Genomic DNA, 12,866 nt, shown 5'->3' with positions numbered 1-12,866 from the left:
GCAATCCAAGGTGAAGTCACTTCAGGTGGAGGAGCCCCCAGGGCAGCCCAGGTGGAAGTGTTACCTAGTAGGCAGGAGATGGACGTGGCCAACGCTGGACATGAGCGGGGAGCTGGGAAGGAGAGCAGTGGCTAGAATGCATTAGTCACTCACAACTGTGACAGAAGGGCTGAGGCGGGAACTTCGGCTAAGATACTGGCAGGGCAGGGTTGAGAGGCTTACCTCATAGAGATCATACCGGCTCCACGGCTCCCATTGGCCGCAGTGCCCCAGGTTCCCAGCCAATGGGAGCCGGCGTTTGGGGCAGTGCCTGTGGGCGGGGGCAGCGTGCAGAGCCCCCTGTCCCCGGCCGCCCCTCCAACTAGGCACCGGACATGCCTCTGTTTCCCAGGAGCCACACAGAGCTGGGCAGGGAGCGTTCCACCTGGCAATGCTACCCACAGGGGTCCTGGCCAACAGGGGGGCCCCAGGAAAAAATCTGATGCCAGGTGGGTGGGCAGGGCAGGAGGAATCCCCCCCCCCCCAACACCCACCAGCCCTGTCCCCAGCAGAAGCTGCAGGATGTGGGAAGCCCCCGTGCCCGACCCTGCTCTCCAGCAGAAGCGCTGGGCAGGAGAAGCAGGAGACGCCCCAGTGCCTGGACCCCCACTGAGCCCCTGGGACTGGAGGAGCTCTTACCCCCCGCCCCAGCCCCCAGGGCCATGACATGTGAACAGAGCTTCTCTGGTCTTGGGGGCTGAATTGGAGGGGGGGGCAGAAAAGAGCAAAAGCTGTTGTGGGGCTGCAGTGGGGTTGGGGAAGGGTCACCCACTTGCTCTGGCCCAATGAGGTTCATGTCGGGGGGGGGGGGGATGATACACACACACCCCGAGGTGGCCTCCAGACCCGCCCATGTGCCTCAGCTGCCCCCACATGGCTTTACACCCCTGCACCCCCTAATGTGCCTCTGACCCCTCACTTTCCACAGATGCAACCCCACAAGTGTCTGTCCCCTCCGCAAAGCGCCCTGCTCCCAAACGCCAATGTGTGTCTGCCCCATCCCATTTCTACCCCCCACCCCGGGCTCTGGCTCCCCCCTCTCCTCTCAGAGGTGGATCCTGAAGGCCTGGTCTCCCCTCCAGTCTATGGGGGGGCACTGACTTCCCCCCACAAGCACAACAAGTGAAAGGGACCTGACCCTGCTCCCCCATCGCGCTCTGCCGGCTCCCGCTCAGCCTGGGTTGAGTGCGGTGCCATGAGGCTCGTGGAGGGCCAGTCCTAAAGGCGCCCGGTTTATTGACCCTCTGTTTAAAAAGGTTTTGCCTTGTTTCCATGCTCTGGTCTTTGGGGCTAGCCTGGAGCTGCTGCTCCTTTCTCACCTCTTTCATTTGGCCCTCAGAGGGCTCATTCCACTCTGGACCCCCGCCCACCCTCCAAGTGAAGGCTCCTTACAGTGCCCCGTGGAGGGGGTTAAAGCTTGGTTTGCATGAGGGTGATGTGGTGCCCGCACTGGGTATGGGCTACGCTGGAATTAGAAACCTGCGGCAGGCCCGTGCCAGCTGCTTCAGGCTCACGGGGCTCCGGCTAAGGGGCTGTTGAATGGCGGCGTAGATCTCTAGGGCCCTTGCAAGGTCCAGAGCCCGGGCTGAAGCCCGCGCCCAAACGTCTACATTGCAATTAAACAATTACCCTTAACCCAGGTAAGCTGGCGTGGGCCAGCCCTGGGGTTTCGATGGCCACGTAGACACGCACGCCAAGGTGTCCGAGCCGCAACTGCCTTTCAGAAATGGGCTGGCATCACAAAGGCCACACCAAGACTCGGCTGCGTAGCCAAGCTCTGGTGTGCTGGCCCATCGGGTGGGGAAAGCTAGCAGAGTAGTTCCCTACAGCGCTTAGGCTAGGTGGAAATGGACAATGAGGCTCCTACCCCTTCCCTTAGGAGACTGCCTTGCCATGGCAGGTCCTAGCTGAGAACAAATTGCTCAGCTGCCCCGTTGGACGGTTGCTGTTTGCTCCTAAGTCATTGGGCACCCTCCTTCCGTGTTTCCAGCCTTTCCGCTATTTCTGGGGTGTTGGGGGTCCCCAAAAGCACCGTGCACTGAGCGGCCCCTCCCATCTTAACCTGTATCGCTCCCAGCCCCTGCCTCATGCAGCCTACCTGCCAGAGGAGCAGGAGTCCCTGGCCACATGCCTCACGAGCTAGGCAGGCCCTTGCCTAGGTTTCTTGTAGGGTTAGCATGGCGTGGCTCCCCGCAGGGCCAACCAGCCCTGCCCCAGCTTGCAGTCACTAGGGAACAGCGCGTATTTACCAATAAACAGCCCCCTAAATACGCTGTTTATGCCAAATATAGTTGAGTGCGAGGCGAGGGTATTTTTAGCCCTCCGGGGGGATGCCAAGTGCCTCGGCGCGGGAGTGCTGGTGCCAGGGAAGCAGCCAGCGCTTTGGCTGACATTTATCTTATCATTACCCTCAATCCGTTCCGGGAGCCCATTTCTTGCCCATCGCTCTGCAGCATGCCGGGAGGAAGCAGGACCAGACAGCCAGGGGAGGCAGCTAGGAAGCCTGCTGCCCGTTACGGCAGTTGGTGATGGAGCAGCAGCTTGCTGACAGTGCCATTCACCAAGCAGGGCAGGGACCTGTTCAGGGAGGCGCTAGACATGGGATAACTAATGGGCCAGCTGGGGCAAATCAGCTGGGAGAACGGTCCGTGCTGGCCTGTGGCCTGGGAATAAAGGCATAACTAGGGGGGCTGTGCAGAGACGGGACACGCCGCTTCACGGAGGCTGGCGCGATTTCACAATTTGTTTTCATTCCCATGAGGAACGAAACCTGCCCATTCTGAAATCATAGAATCTCAGGGTGGGAAGGGACCTCAGGAGGTCCTCTCGTTCAACCCCCTGCTCAAAGCAGGACCAATCCCCAATTTTTGCCCCAGATCCCTAAATGGTCCCCTCAAGGATTGAACTCACAACCCTGGGTTTAGCAGGCCAATGCTCAAACCACTGAGCTGTCCCTCCCCCGCAATGATCCACAGAAGGAAATTCCCAAAAAAGAGAATTGTTTTGGGGGAGGGGAGGAACTGGCTCAACCTGGTTCATTTCGATGTTGGCTGTTCCTTTTATAATTGGTACAATTAAAAAAAAAATCAAAGCGAAACCTCATTTTGCAAGGGTAACATTGAACGGTGTCATTCCAACACTGTCACGATGGGTCTTTTCATGGTAGTGGAGCTTTTCCCCTTTTGGTTCTTCCAAACAAAATCGCAGCGAAATCGACCCGGTTTCACAGAGCGTTTCAATGTTGACATCTCTCCCTTGGAAAGCTGATCTGCTGATGTTCTTCTGACCAGCGCCAATCATTAGGGTTAAAGGGACAGCGGTGGCAGGCTGCAGATGACGACGGCCCTTAGAAACCCCTATGTAATGTCCTGGAAAGAGCCTCTCTGTGTTCGCAACCAGAACTTTGGAGCAACCCCAGTAGACTCTCCTGCATTCCCCCACCGGCAGGTTTGACTTGAGATCCAGCAGCTGTTAGGGAGGGGTAATTGGTCTATAGAGACCTTGGGCAAGCAGGGCTGGCTCTAGGTTTTTTGCCAACCCCAAGCAAAAAATTTGCCACCCCATGTTCCGAGAGCGCCAAAAAAAAAGGGTAGCCGGAAAGCCGCCCCTGGAATTGTGCCGTCCCGAGCACGTGCATGCTTTGCTGGTGCCGAGAGCCGGTCCTGTGGGCAAGGAGGATTATATTTATCAGAAGCGGCAAGTCCTTTCCCTTCATGTGTTAGTTCCAGGCTGTAGTGCCCTGAGACACGGCATTTCCTTGATCCTCGAGTAGCACGGCATTCATGTTGTGGGCTTGCGGAGTGGATTCTCTATAAGCAATCAGAGGCCATAGTGGTTGCTCTTTCAGACAGGCTGCTTTCCTCAGGGGTCTCCTATCAGACAAACGTCTCACCGCTCAACCGCACCCGCTGCCCCCATCTCCCGAAGCATGCATTAGCCCCAACCGCGGAGGAGATGGAGCGGAAAGGGCCTCCAGTTGAATGATTAGCACCACGAGCAGCCAGCAGCATGGGCGGGACTATGTAGTGACCCCTCACCGTCCTTTCTCCTGTGCCATCCACCAACCTCTTCCATCAGAGCAGCCTCCTCCTCACAGGAACGGGACAGGGCATGTGCCTTGCTGGTGGGACTCGGTGATCGAACCTGTGACCTTGCACGGCTCGGTCCCAGGTTCAACTGAAGCCCATTGCCCTCAGTGATGGTTTGGTGGCCTCTTGTGTAACGTAGGCTGGACATTGGGAACTATCTGAGACACACCAGCTCAGCTCTCACGTTGAGGGCTCCGGCGTGCAGGCTCCTCGGAGAACGCCAGAGGGGAACGGACTCGGGGGCTACGTCTGAAGGGAGCTCCGCCCAAGGAAAGGTGCGAGGGCTTTTCCAGGGGGTGGCAAGAGGCCCTGCCCACTGCCGCTGCTGGTCTTCTGCAGAGAAACAGGAGATTCTGCTCTCCCAAGCTGGCAACCCAGTTCCTCCCCCCCAGAACTGAAGCCACTTCACTTAAAAGTGGGTGCTCTGCATCTGCACGTTCCCGCAGAGGGAACCTAGGAGGTGCGATTTGAAATCCACAGGCAGAACGCCACGCAGGCTGGCATGCAGACAGGGTGGTGTGCTATGGTCCTGCCTCAGCGCAGACGCTGCTGGAGGGGGGCGGGGGGAGACTAACAGGACATGAAACAATGGCAAAGATAAGGTCTACTCAGCAGTCCTGGAGGATACAGCAGGGAAACTAGTAAATGGGGGGATACCCCTGGCTGGGCTCCCGCTCGTCTGCTGAGGTGTATTTCCCCAGGCCAAACCCTAGGATCAAAGGGTGCACCGAAATCTTAAGGCGCCAGCCTAGGCTGACGGGCGCAGAGAGAGACAGACGCTGCAGCAGGGAAGTCTGCTACACCCTGTCCCACAGCATCCATAGTGCTTGTGGGGGCTGAGCCCAAGCTCCTCAGAGGTATTTAGGCTTCTAACTCCCATGGGTCTCAATTGAATGCCCTTGAGGATCTGGGCCTTAATGGCCGCAGGGCCCAGCAGGGAAGCTTCACGGCAGGTACAGAGCATGGGCAGCTCCTTCCAGTTCTCCTCCACCTTTTCCTTCTGGTTGGCCCTGGCTGCGGAGAGGGGAAATGGGGGAACATCCAGCAGGGGCAGTGAGTCAGGAAGGGTCAAAGCCGAGTGGGAAGGTGCAGCTAGCAAGGGCATGCGGAAAGGGAAGGTGGAGAGGATGGCCACGCTGCCTTGTGGGAAGAAGGACGGCTGCTATCAAAGGTAGGAGGCAGGGTTATGTGGAAACTTCGGGGGAGCGTAGGCAAAGTGTGTGCTTGGGGGTAGCGGGGGGCAGCAGCCGTGGGAGTCACTTTGAGGGCTCGGCCAAACATCATGGCATTAGTTTACGTGCAGTATGTTATTTAGCCACCAGATGCCGCTGTGAGCTGAAGGATTCCAGGCAGGGTGATGTCCCTGGTAAACAAAGTGAGACCATGCTGGAAGTCAAGCTGCGCAAGGGACTGTTTGTTTCTGTCGGTAGTTGTAGCCGTTTTCTTTAAACGACGTCGCCTGTTTAACAGGGCCCATGGATCATGGATCATCACATCCCCGTGCACCCGCCCTCAATCATCAAGCCCATGGCACCACGTTTCCACCTAGGAAGGGGAGAAGCAACTCAGGCAGGAGCAAATACAGTCACCATATAGATTTCCCTGTGCAAAAAGAACAGAGCATTTATTCCTGCACTCCCTTAAAATTTCGAGATACAATTCCAGCAATCCAGACACCGCGCTGGCATTCCAAGCAACAGTATATTATAGATAATTGATTCTTTTATCACTTATAAAGCCATACAATGAACTGCAAAGAATCAGTCCTCTGTACAAAGGAGAGGGAAAAGGCTAGGGAAGGGGTGTAGTGCGCATTCACACATGGACAATGAGTAACACAGGTCGCCTTTATACAAGTGACAAAGTTATGGGCACAAAGATGAAAAATATAAAGTATATTTCCATCGATATAAATACACTGAAATGGGAAATTCTGGTTTTCCTCTTTTGTGTTTCTTACATTTTTTTGAAAAAACGGACATGATGCAAACTGAAGGTAAGTTATTTTAAACTGCTCGTTAACACTGATTAGCAAATACATTTGTAACATTCCCAAATCGACAATGGTAGCAACACAACAGCAAATGAAATGTTGAAAAAAAGAGTGATTTTGCAAAACAAAAAAATACCAGCCCACTTTGCTGCACGATTTTCCTGTCGGTTTGATTAGCAGGTTTTTGACATCTGGATTATTTATGAGACTGAGGGTTTTTTTAAAATAATACTTTGCACACCTGCAGTGCCTTTTAAAGGAGGCACTCAATGTGCTTTACAAACATTAACCACAAGGATTTAGGATCTGCACCAGTAGAGGGAGTTTTGTCCTTGATTTCAGTGCAAGCAGGATCAGCCCCAAACCCCGGTATGGGGGAAGGTGTTATGTGAGTCAGTGCCAAATCTGGCCCCATTATGTGGATGAACTGGGGGGGTGGGAGGGCACGAGGCTTGTGTTATCGTGACTTCTCTTGTTGTATGTGTGTAGTTCCTGTTTGCATTACCAGATTCGGGTGCGGGGAAGGAACAGACTGGAAAGACATTAACCAGTGCAGGGCAAATCTCTAAACTGGTTTGGTTCCGATAAGATCCTAAAAAATCAATTCCTTCACCCAAGCCTTGTTAAGCTGAAAAACCGGACTTGGGAACCTCACAAGAATGGGCTGTGTCAACAGGTTCTGGGAGACGCAGCTGCAGTGCAGTGAGAGGAGCTTTTCTGCTGGCAGCTCCAATCCCAGCTACAGCCAGGAAAGAGGGCCACATGGAAACGGGATGCAGTGAGGCAGGGTCTGCGTTTATTGAAACTCAGAAATGGTTCAGTTCCAGGAATGGATGCTGGCTCAAACAGATTCTGTTTTTATATCAACCTCTACAAGAGCTCCAGGAGAGATCCCAAAGCCTAGATCCAGTGTTTTGATACTGGGTTATTCAATGCCGGTGTACTGATCAACACAATGATGGCCAATAACACACCCTGGATGAAGGGCCAAAGTTGTCTAAAGTTTGGAACATTGTTGGTTAGCCAGTTGGTAAAAAGGGAGGTAGGACCAATTTGGATCCAATCCCATGAAAGGGCGTTTGGACTGAAGGATGACAATGCGCTTAGTGGATGTTTGTATATTTAAGATTCTGAGTCAAAGCTCGTAAGTCAATGGGAAGACGCCCATTGACTTTAATGGCTTTTGGATCAGAACGCCAAAGACATTTCTATTTCCCTTTCTGGGGGACATGGGGAGGAAGTTTATTGAGCAGTAAGATATGGAGGAGACATAAATAGCAGTTTGGTTGAAATGCCACCAGACACAAGCAACTACAGCATGCTGCTTTGTCTCCGGGGTTCTTTTCCGAAGAAGGGGTTTGAGAAGGGAAGGCCAGGAGAAGCGTGAGAAGAATTGACTGACCTGCTGCCCTCATCACTCAGTCTGCGACTAAAGAAATCAGGATATCTTGTGTCAACTATTTTAAGAATCTCCGACTCTTCTGGAACACAGAGTTACATAAAATTAACATCAGCCGGCCGCTCCGGGAATCAGAGTTTACTGATACACACAACAAAATCGACAGCAAAGGGGTCCTTGGGGGGGAGGGGAAAAGAGCACATACAATCAATTTACAAAACAAAACTGGCTGGGAAAAGTGCATTTTAAAGGCTATCTTTGGCAAGAATATATGCAGTTCCTTGTGCAGGGAGTAGGTGTGAGTGTCTGCGTGTGTGAGAGATATAACATCCGCTGCTGAAAAAAACGGCAGTGTGATTATTAGGATACATCCGCTGGAATAAATTGCATCAGCATTAATCTCAAATACTGTGACTGCATTTTTAAAACACAAAGAATCTTCTCGGTCCCTTTAGGAAAGAAAAATTTAAACCTTGGCCGGTAAAGCCAGGTTTTTGCCTGGCTTACCAGCTTCACAGATATCAGTGGAACGGCTCCGATTTACACAAGCTGACGGTCTGTCTCGGGAAATCAGGGATGACAGAAAGAAGTTACCCAAAAAATGTACTTTAAAAAAAAATAGCTCTTCAATTGAAGCTGGAAAACGCCTGCCTATGTCATTTGCAAGATGATTAGCTTTGTGTTAAAAATATAATCTATGGTGATTTTAGCGTTAGAGATTCTGACCCCGTCTAAATCTTTCGTCTTCAGCTCGTGAGTTAGCAATGAGCCGTTGCCGGCCACGGCTGGAAGCAAGGGTTCGGTTGTTATTGGGGATCTGCTGTGATTGCTTTATAGATGAGATTGCTGGATGCCTTAATACGGGTTCATTTTATGGGGGGAAAATATGCATTTAAGGCTCAAGCCCCAATTCCCGGGGCAGGACAGCAGATTAAAACAAAAATAATAAAATTAGCTTTAGCTGTGAGAAAAATGAAGTCTGAAAAATAGAGACTTTCAAAAAATATACCTTTATATATTTAAATATCTATAAACACAGTGTTTGTCTAATTGGTTAATGGCAGGGTGAGAAGGTTACAAGTGAGGGGGTTCCTCGTGCTTGAATTTTGCAGAAGGAGGGAATTTCTTTTTAACAACTTAAAATAAAAATATCTCAACATGCTATACGACAGGGTGGGCTGGAACACAGGGCCCTGGTGGACGTCGTAAAGTGACCCCTCCCACCCCATCCCAGTACCAGTCTCCCAACACCTCCCTGACTCAAATCTAACCCTCCTACGGTATCCAGAAAGGAAAGAGCCCTCCACACGCTCACGCAGCTGTGGCCCTCACACACACACACTCGCACACATCCGCGCACACCGCCAACCCTTGCGTCACTTGGCAACGGTTTCAAACTCACACGCCTCACATGCTAATTTGCTCCAGGCGCTAGCAAATGTCCATGTTCAACAGGGAAAGGGGGCAGGGGTTAGAGGTGGGGGACCAATCATACGCATTGCACCTTGGGGGCGGTGTCTAAAGGGACACTGCACTCTCTTGGAGCCTTGCCCATGTCACTAGTATAACCGAAATAAACCATGTTTGTCTGTTACACTCTATTATGAGTTATACGTACAAGAGTCTATATGGGGATGGGGGGTGGGGGGCCGTATATAAGGGAGGAGGGTAAGATACACAGAAAGCAATATGGCAAAAAAATAAATATTTTTGTGTAAATTTAACCCCTTTTAAAAATTTGATTAGCTTACAGTATTTTTCAGTATATTTCATATATATATTATATATATCAGGACACTGCCTCTGTATGAGAGAGCAGAGTGCTCTGGGGGAATCCAGGTGGTTGCAATATTTTAGCTGGTTTATAGTTCTCGGGTGTTTTTTGGTTTTATTAACAGACAGCCTGTATCACATAACCTTGCACTGAAATGTGGCACAAACAAGGAAAGGCCTATCTCTCCTGCTTCCTGATTTCCCCCTCCCCTAATACCTCTGACCATATCTGAGTGATTCAAGCTGGTTACGGCGTTTTCCGAAAGCCCCAGAAAGGTGCTTGGGAGATTGGCTGTTAATGCAAATTTGTAGGGTTCCCCAGAGCTGGGCGGAAGCTGAAGATCAGATCTGGGTTTGGAACGCCTCCAGAAGTGGGGAGTGTTTGGGCCGGGGGGCTGTTCATAGCTTGGGTCTCAGCTCTAGCTTGAACTAAGCATTAAAAAAAGAAAAATAGACCCATAAGATTTACCACACAGGAAGAACGTGTTGGCCCGTCCAATCTGCTATCCTGCCACAGGGATTGGCCAATATCAGCTGTGTCAGAGGAAGGGGTAAAACCTGCATAATTTTACCTGGCCATTCCCCAGGGAGAACGAAAAACATCTCTTAACTTCCTGGACTGTCCTCTGGTGGCTCCTATCTCAGCCGAGCTACACAGAGCCAGATATTAACCACAGATCGTCCCATGGGGCCCAGTGTGGAGTCAGAGAGAGGACACGAGCCCTGTATCTGTGGGCAATGCACGTTTTTTGCCGCACCATCTTGTTCCCTATGGAAAGGCCCAAGCAGAGAGGAGGTCGTGCAGGGATTTGCAAGGCTGGGAACTTTGCCTCATCTATCCACATTTGCAACACTAGTCGATATCTCTTGTGAGTTAGCATTTCAGTGCAAAGTCTGGGGCCTATGGCCTTCTGAAGCAAAAGCAAAGCTTACGCCTACTGCGTTGTTACTAAACTACAATACATTCAGCACTCCAAGCCTCCACAGGGCAGAGCATCTGAGAACGAAATTCGGCCATGAGATCTCTTGGCTTTTGGATCAGCTGAGAGGATCATGCAGAGCCAAAGCTGCCCACAGACTGCAGGGTCTTTTCTTTTAGTGGCCTCCAAAAATGCCTGAGTTTGCTTTATACTTATTTGCCTTTCGTGCAACCAAATGTCCATGCAATGAACAAATCGCCTGTACATCTACAGAAGGAGTAGAGACCAGGCTCGACCAGACCTGTGTCCGTTTCCGGTATGTTAGTTTTTAAGAGAACATGTGACAGTCTGCAGGTGAAAATACAGGGTAAAGTATGGTACTGCAGGTCCAGTATATATATATATGGTATATAGCCCAGAAGATCTTTCCGGTGAAGATGATCTTTGGAAAGCATGCTCCTGAATGCAGTTAGTGAAGGCAACCTGCTAAACAACTCTGTGTATGTGTAAGAACTGCCTAGTGTGTATGCATCACCACTGCCCTGTACTGGATGGAATCAGAACTGCTCACCTGTGTGTCATAGATCCCATACTGCTAACCTTGCGTCCCCTTTCGTTCAAGTGGCCTAGGTCCTGTGCTTTTTGGAGCAGGAGGATCTGAGTTCTCTCCCTTCTGCTGCCAGGAAATCCTGACGGGCTGTGGCGTGCAGCACAGAGACCAAAGGGAGTCGCTCGGGGGCTACAGGCTTATATATAAACCCCACCGCTGTGAATATACATGTATGACACATCCCCACACTCACTTCATATACACAGGAGTGGCAGACCTCAGAGCAGGGAAGGTTAAAAGGGATATTGACCATCCTTTGTTTTCCTGCTTGATCACTCGAGCACAGCGGTTTTCAACATGTTTTCATTTGCGGACCCCTAAAAAATTTCAAATGAAGGTGCGGACCCCTTTGGAAATCTTAGACATAGTCTGTGGACCACCCCCCTTCGCCCCGGGGTCTGCGGAGCACAGGTAGAAAACCACTGTTCTAGCACATAGGTCATGAGGCCAGAATGGACCACTGAGATCTAGTCTGACCTCTTGTGTAACACAGGCCAGAGATCTGCCCTGAATTCATTCCTGTTTGAACCAGAGCAGATCTCTTAGCAAAACATCTCATCTTGATTTGAAAATTGCCAGTGATGGAGAAAGCCCACCACAGCCCCTGGTAAGCTGTTTCAATGGGTAATTCCCGGGGGGCGGGGGGTGGGCGGGGGTGGTCTTGCAGACCTGCCTTTCATTCGATTAGTTAGCCATGGGCGTTGTTTAAAACAAACGACTGACATTTGCAAACAGAGTTGTTGGTTTTCAAACGGCAGGGCCGCGAACGTTCTCACTTTGACCCGGGGTGAATTCGCCACTTGAAACCTCCCGCGGGGACGCTGATCCAAAAGCCAACCCAGTTCCACTCCTCCGACTCCTGGCCGTTGCGCTGGTCGCATTCCCTGCGTGGGGAAATGCGCTGACATCGCTTCCTTTAGTTTTGTTTTGTTACGCTTGGGTGAGGGTTTTTTTTCTTCCACAATTCAGACCGTTTCCCCCCGATTCACTTCCCTCTCCCACAATGCACTTCCTCGCGCTCCTTCTCGGATCAACTCCAAGTCCTTCTCCAAAATTCAAGGGCAAGAACTACCCGTGTCCAGCGGCTCATCTCTTCTGGCCGGAGCCAAGCATGACCCTTGACACGAAATTGACAATGGCGGTGGCCGGCTGGTCAGGATCCAGCTCGGCGAAGAGGTGACAAATGTTGTCCGTTGTGCTTCCCTGCTTCCTGGCCACAAAGCCAAAGAGCCTGTTGGGTCACAAAGAGAGAATGCACATGAGAGAGCTGCAAGGAAGCAGAGATCATGAGACAACAGCATATATCTAGCAACGGGATATGGCTCGCCGGGGCAAGTGAAGGGATGGGGCAGCCCACATTAGAACATCTGGCCCATCTGGATGACAAGCCGCTAAACCACCCCCCCCAACTGGTGAGCCAACGTCCCAGCCTACACTTGATCACCCGCAGGAGAGAACTGTTGGCCGCTGCTCAGGATACGTGGACCATGCTTTGCACGGCAGTGGGGAACACACCCGAGCTGGTTCGGCACACGCATCCTCAGGGCCCATTCCGCTTCCACTGGTGCTGATAGAGTTTTTCCCGTCGACTCACGGAGATCAGGCCTCAGTGGGAACATTTCCTTGCCTTCAGGCTGAGAAGTTCAAAGCCATCTGAAGGATTGGGTGCTCTACTCCCATTGGAATGAATGGGAAAGGGGGTCTATATCGCAGCCCACGTGTCTATCAATTCTCATGCAGGGCAGCGTGAGTCAGGAGTAAATCGGTGTCCAGAAGATCAGCAACACCACTGGCACAATTCAAATCCAATTCGGTTCAAATGGGGCCGGGGACATCGTCTGGGAAGCGGCTGTTGGGAAGGGGTAACACCCACGTGCTGAACGAGGCCTCAGAGCAACCTGTAGGACCCTGCATCGATAGCTTCTTAAGCAGCATGCTCCTGGGACACCACAAAAGTGGGTTTGGGGTTGCGGGGCCCAGCCTGGACCCAGATCTGAACTTCCCCCAAGCCCTTGGTCTGGGGTTTTGGTTTGTGCACTGTAGC

General features: G+C 51.7%; 1 protein-coding gene across 24 annotated transcripts in view; it reads right to left on the bottom strand.

The window, feature by feature from the left end:
* Window positions 1-5,720: 5,720 nt before the first annotated feature.
* TNS1 (tensin 1) overlaps window positions 5,721-12,866 on the bottom strand; it is a 274,551-nt gene continuing 267,405 nt past the window's right edge. For all 24 annotated transcript variants that reach the window (XM_073304965.1, XM_073304974.1, XM_073304973.1 and 21 more), the window contains one exon: window positions 5,721-12,053. In XM_073304965.1, the coding sequence (XP_073161066.1) occupies window positions 11,976-12,053 (78 nt within the window). In that variant the 3' untranslated portion in view covers window positions 5,721-11,975. The remainder of the gene's footprint in view (window positions 12,054-12,866) is intronic.

This window comes from Lepidochelys kempii, chromosome 11, assembly GCF_965140265.1.
Source record: "Lepidochelys kempii isolate rLepKem1 chromosome 11, rLepKem1.hap2, whole genome shotgun sequence".
Classification (NCBI taxonomy): Eukaryota; Metazoa; Chordata; order Testudines; family Cheloniidae; genus Lepidochelys; species Lepidochelys kempii.
This window is presented reverse-complemented; position numbering and strand designations above follow the sequence as displayed.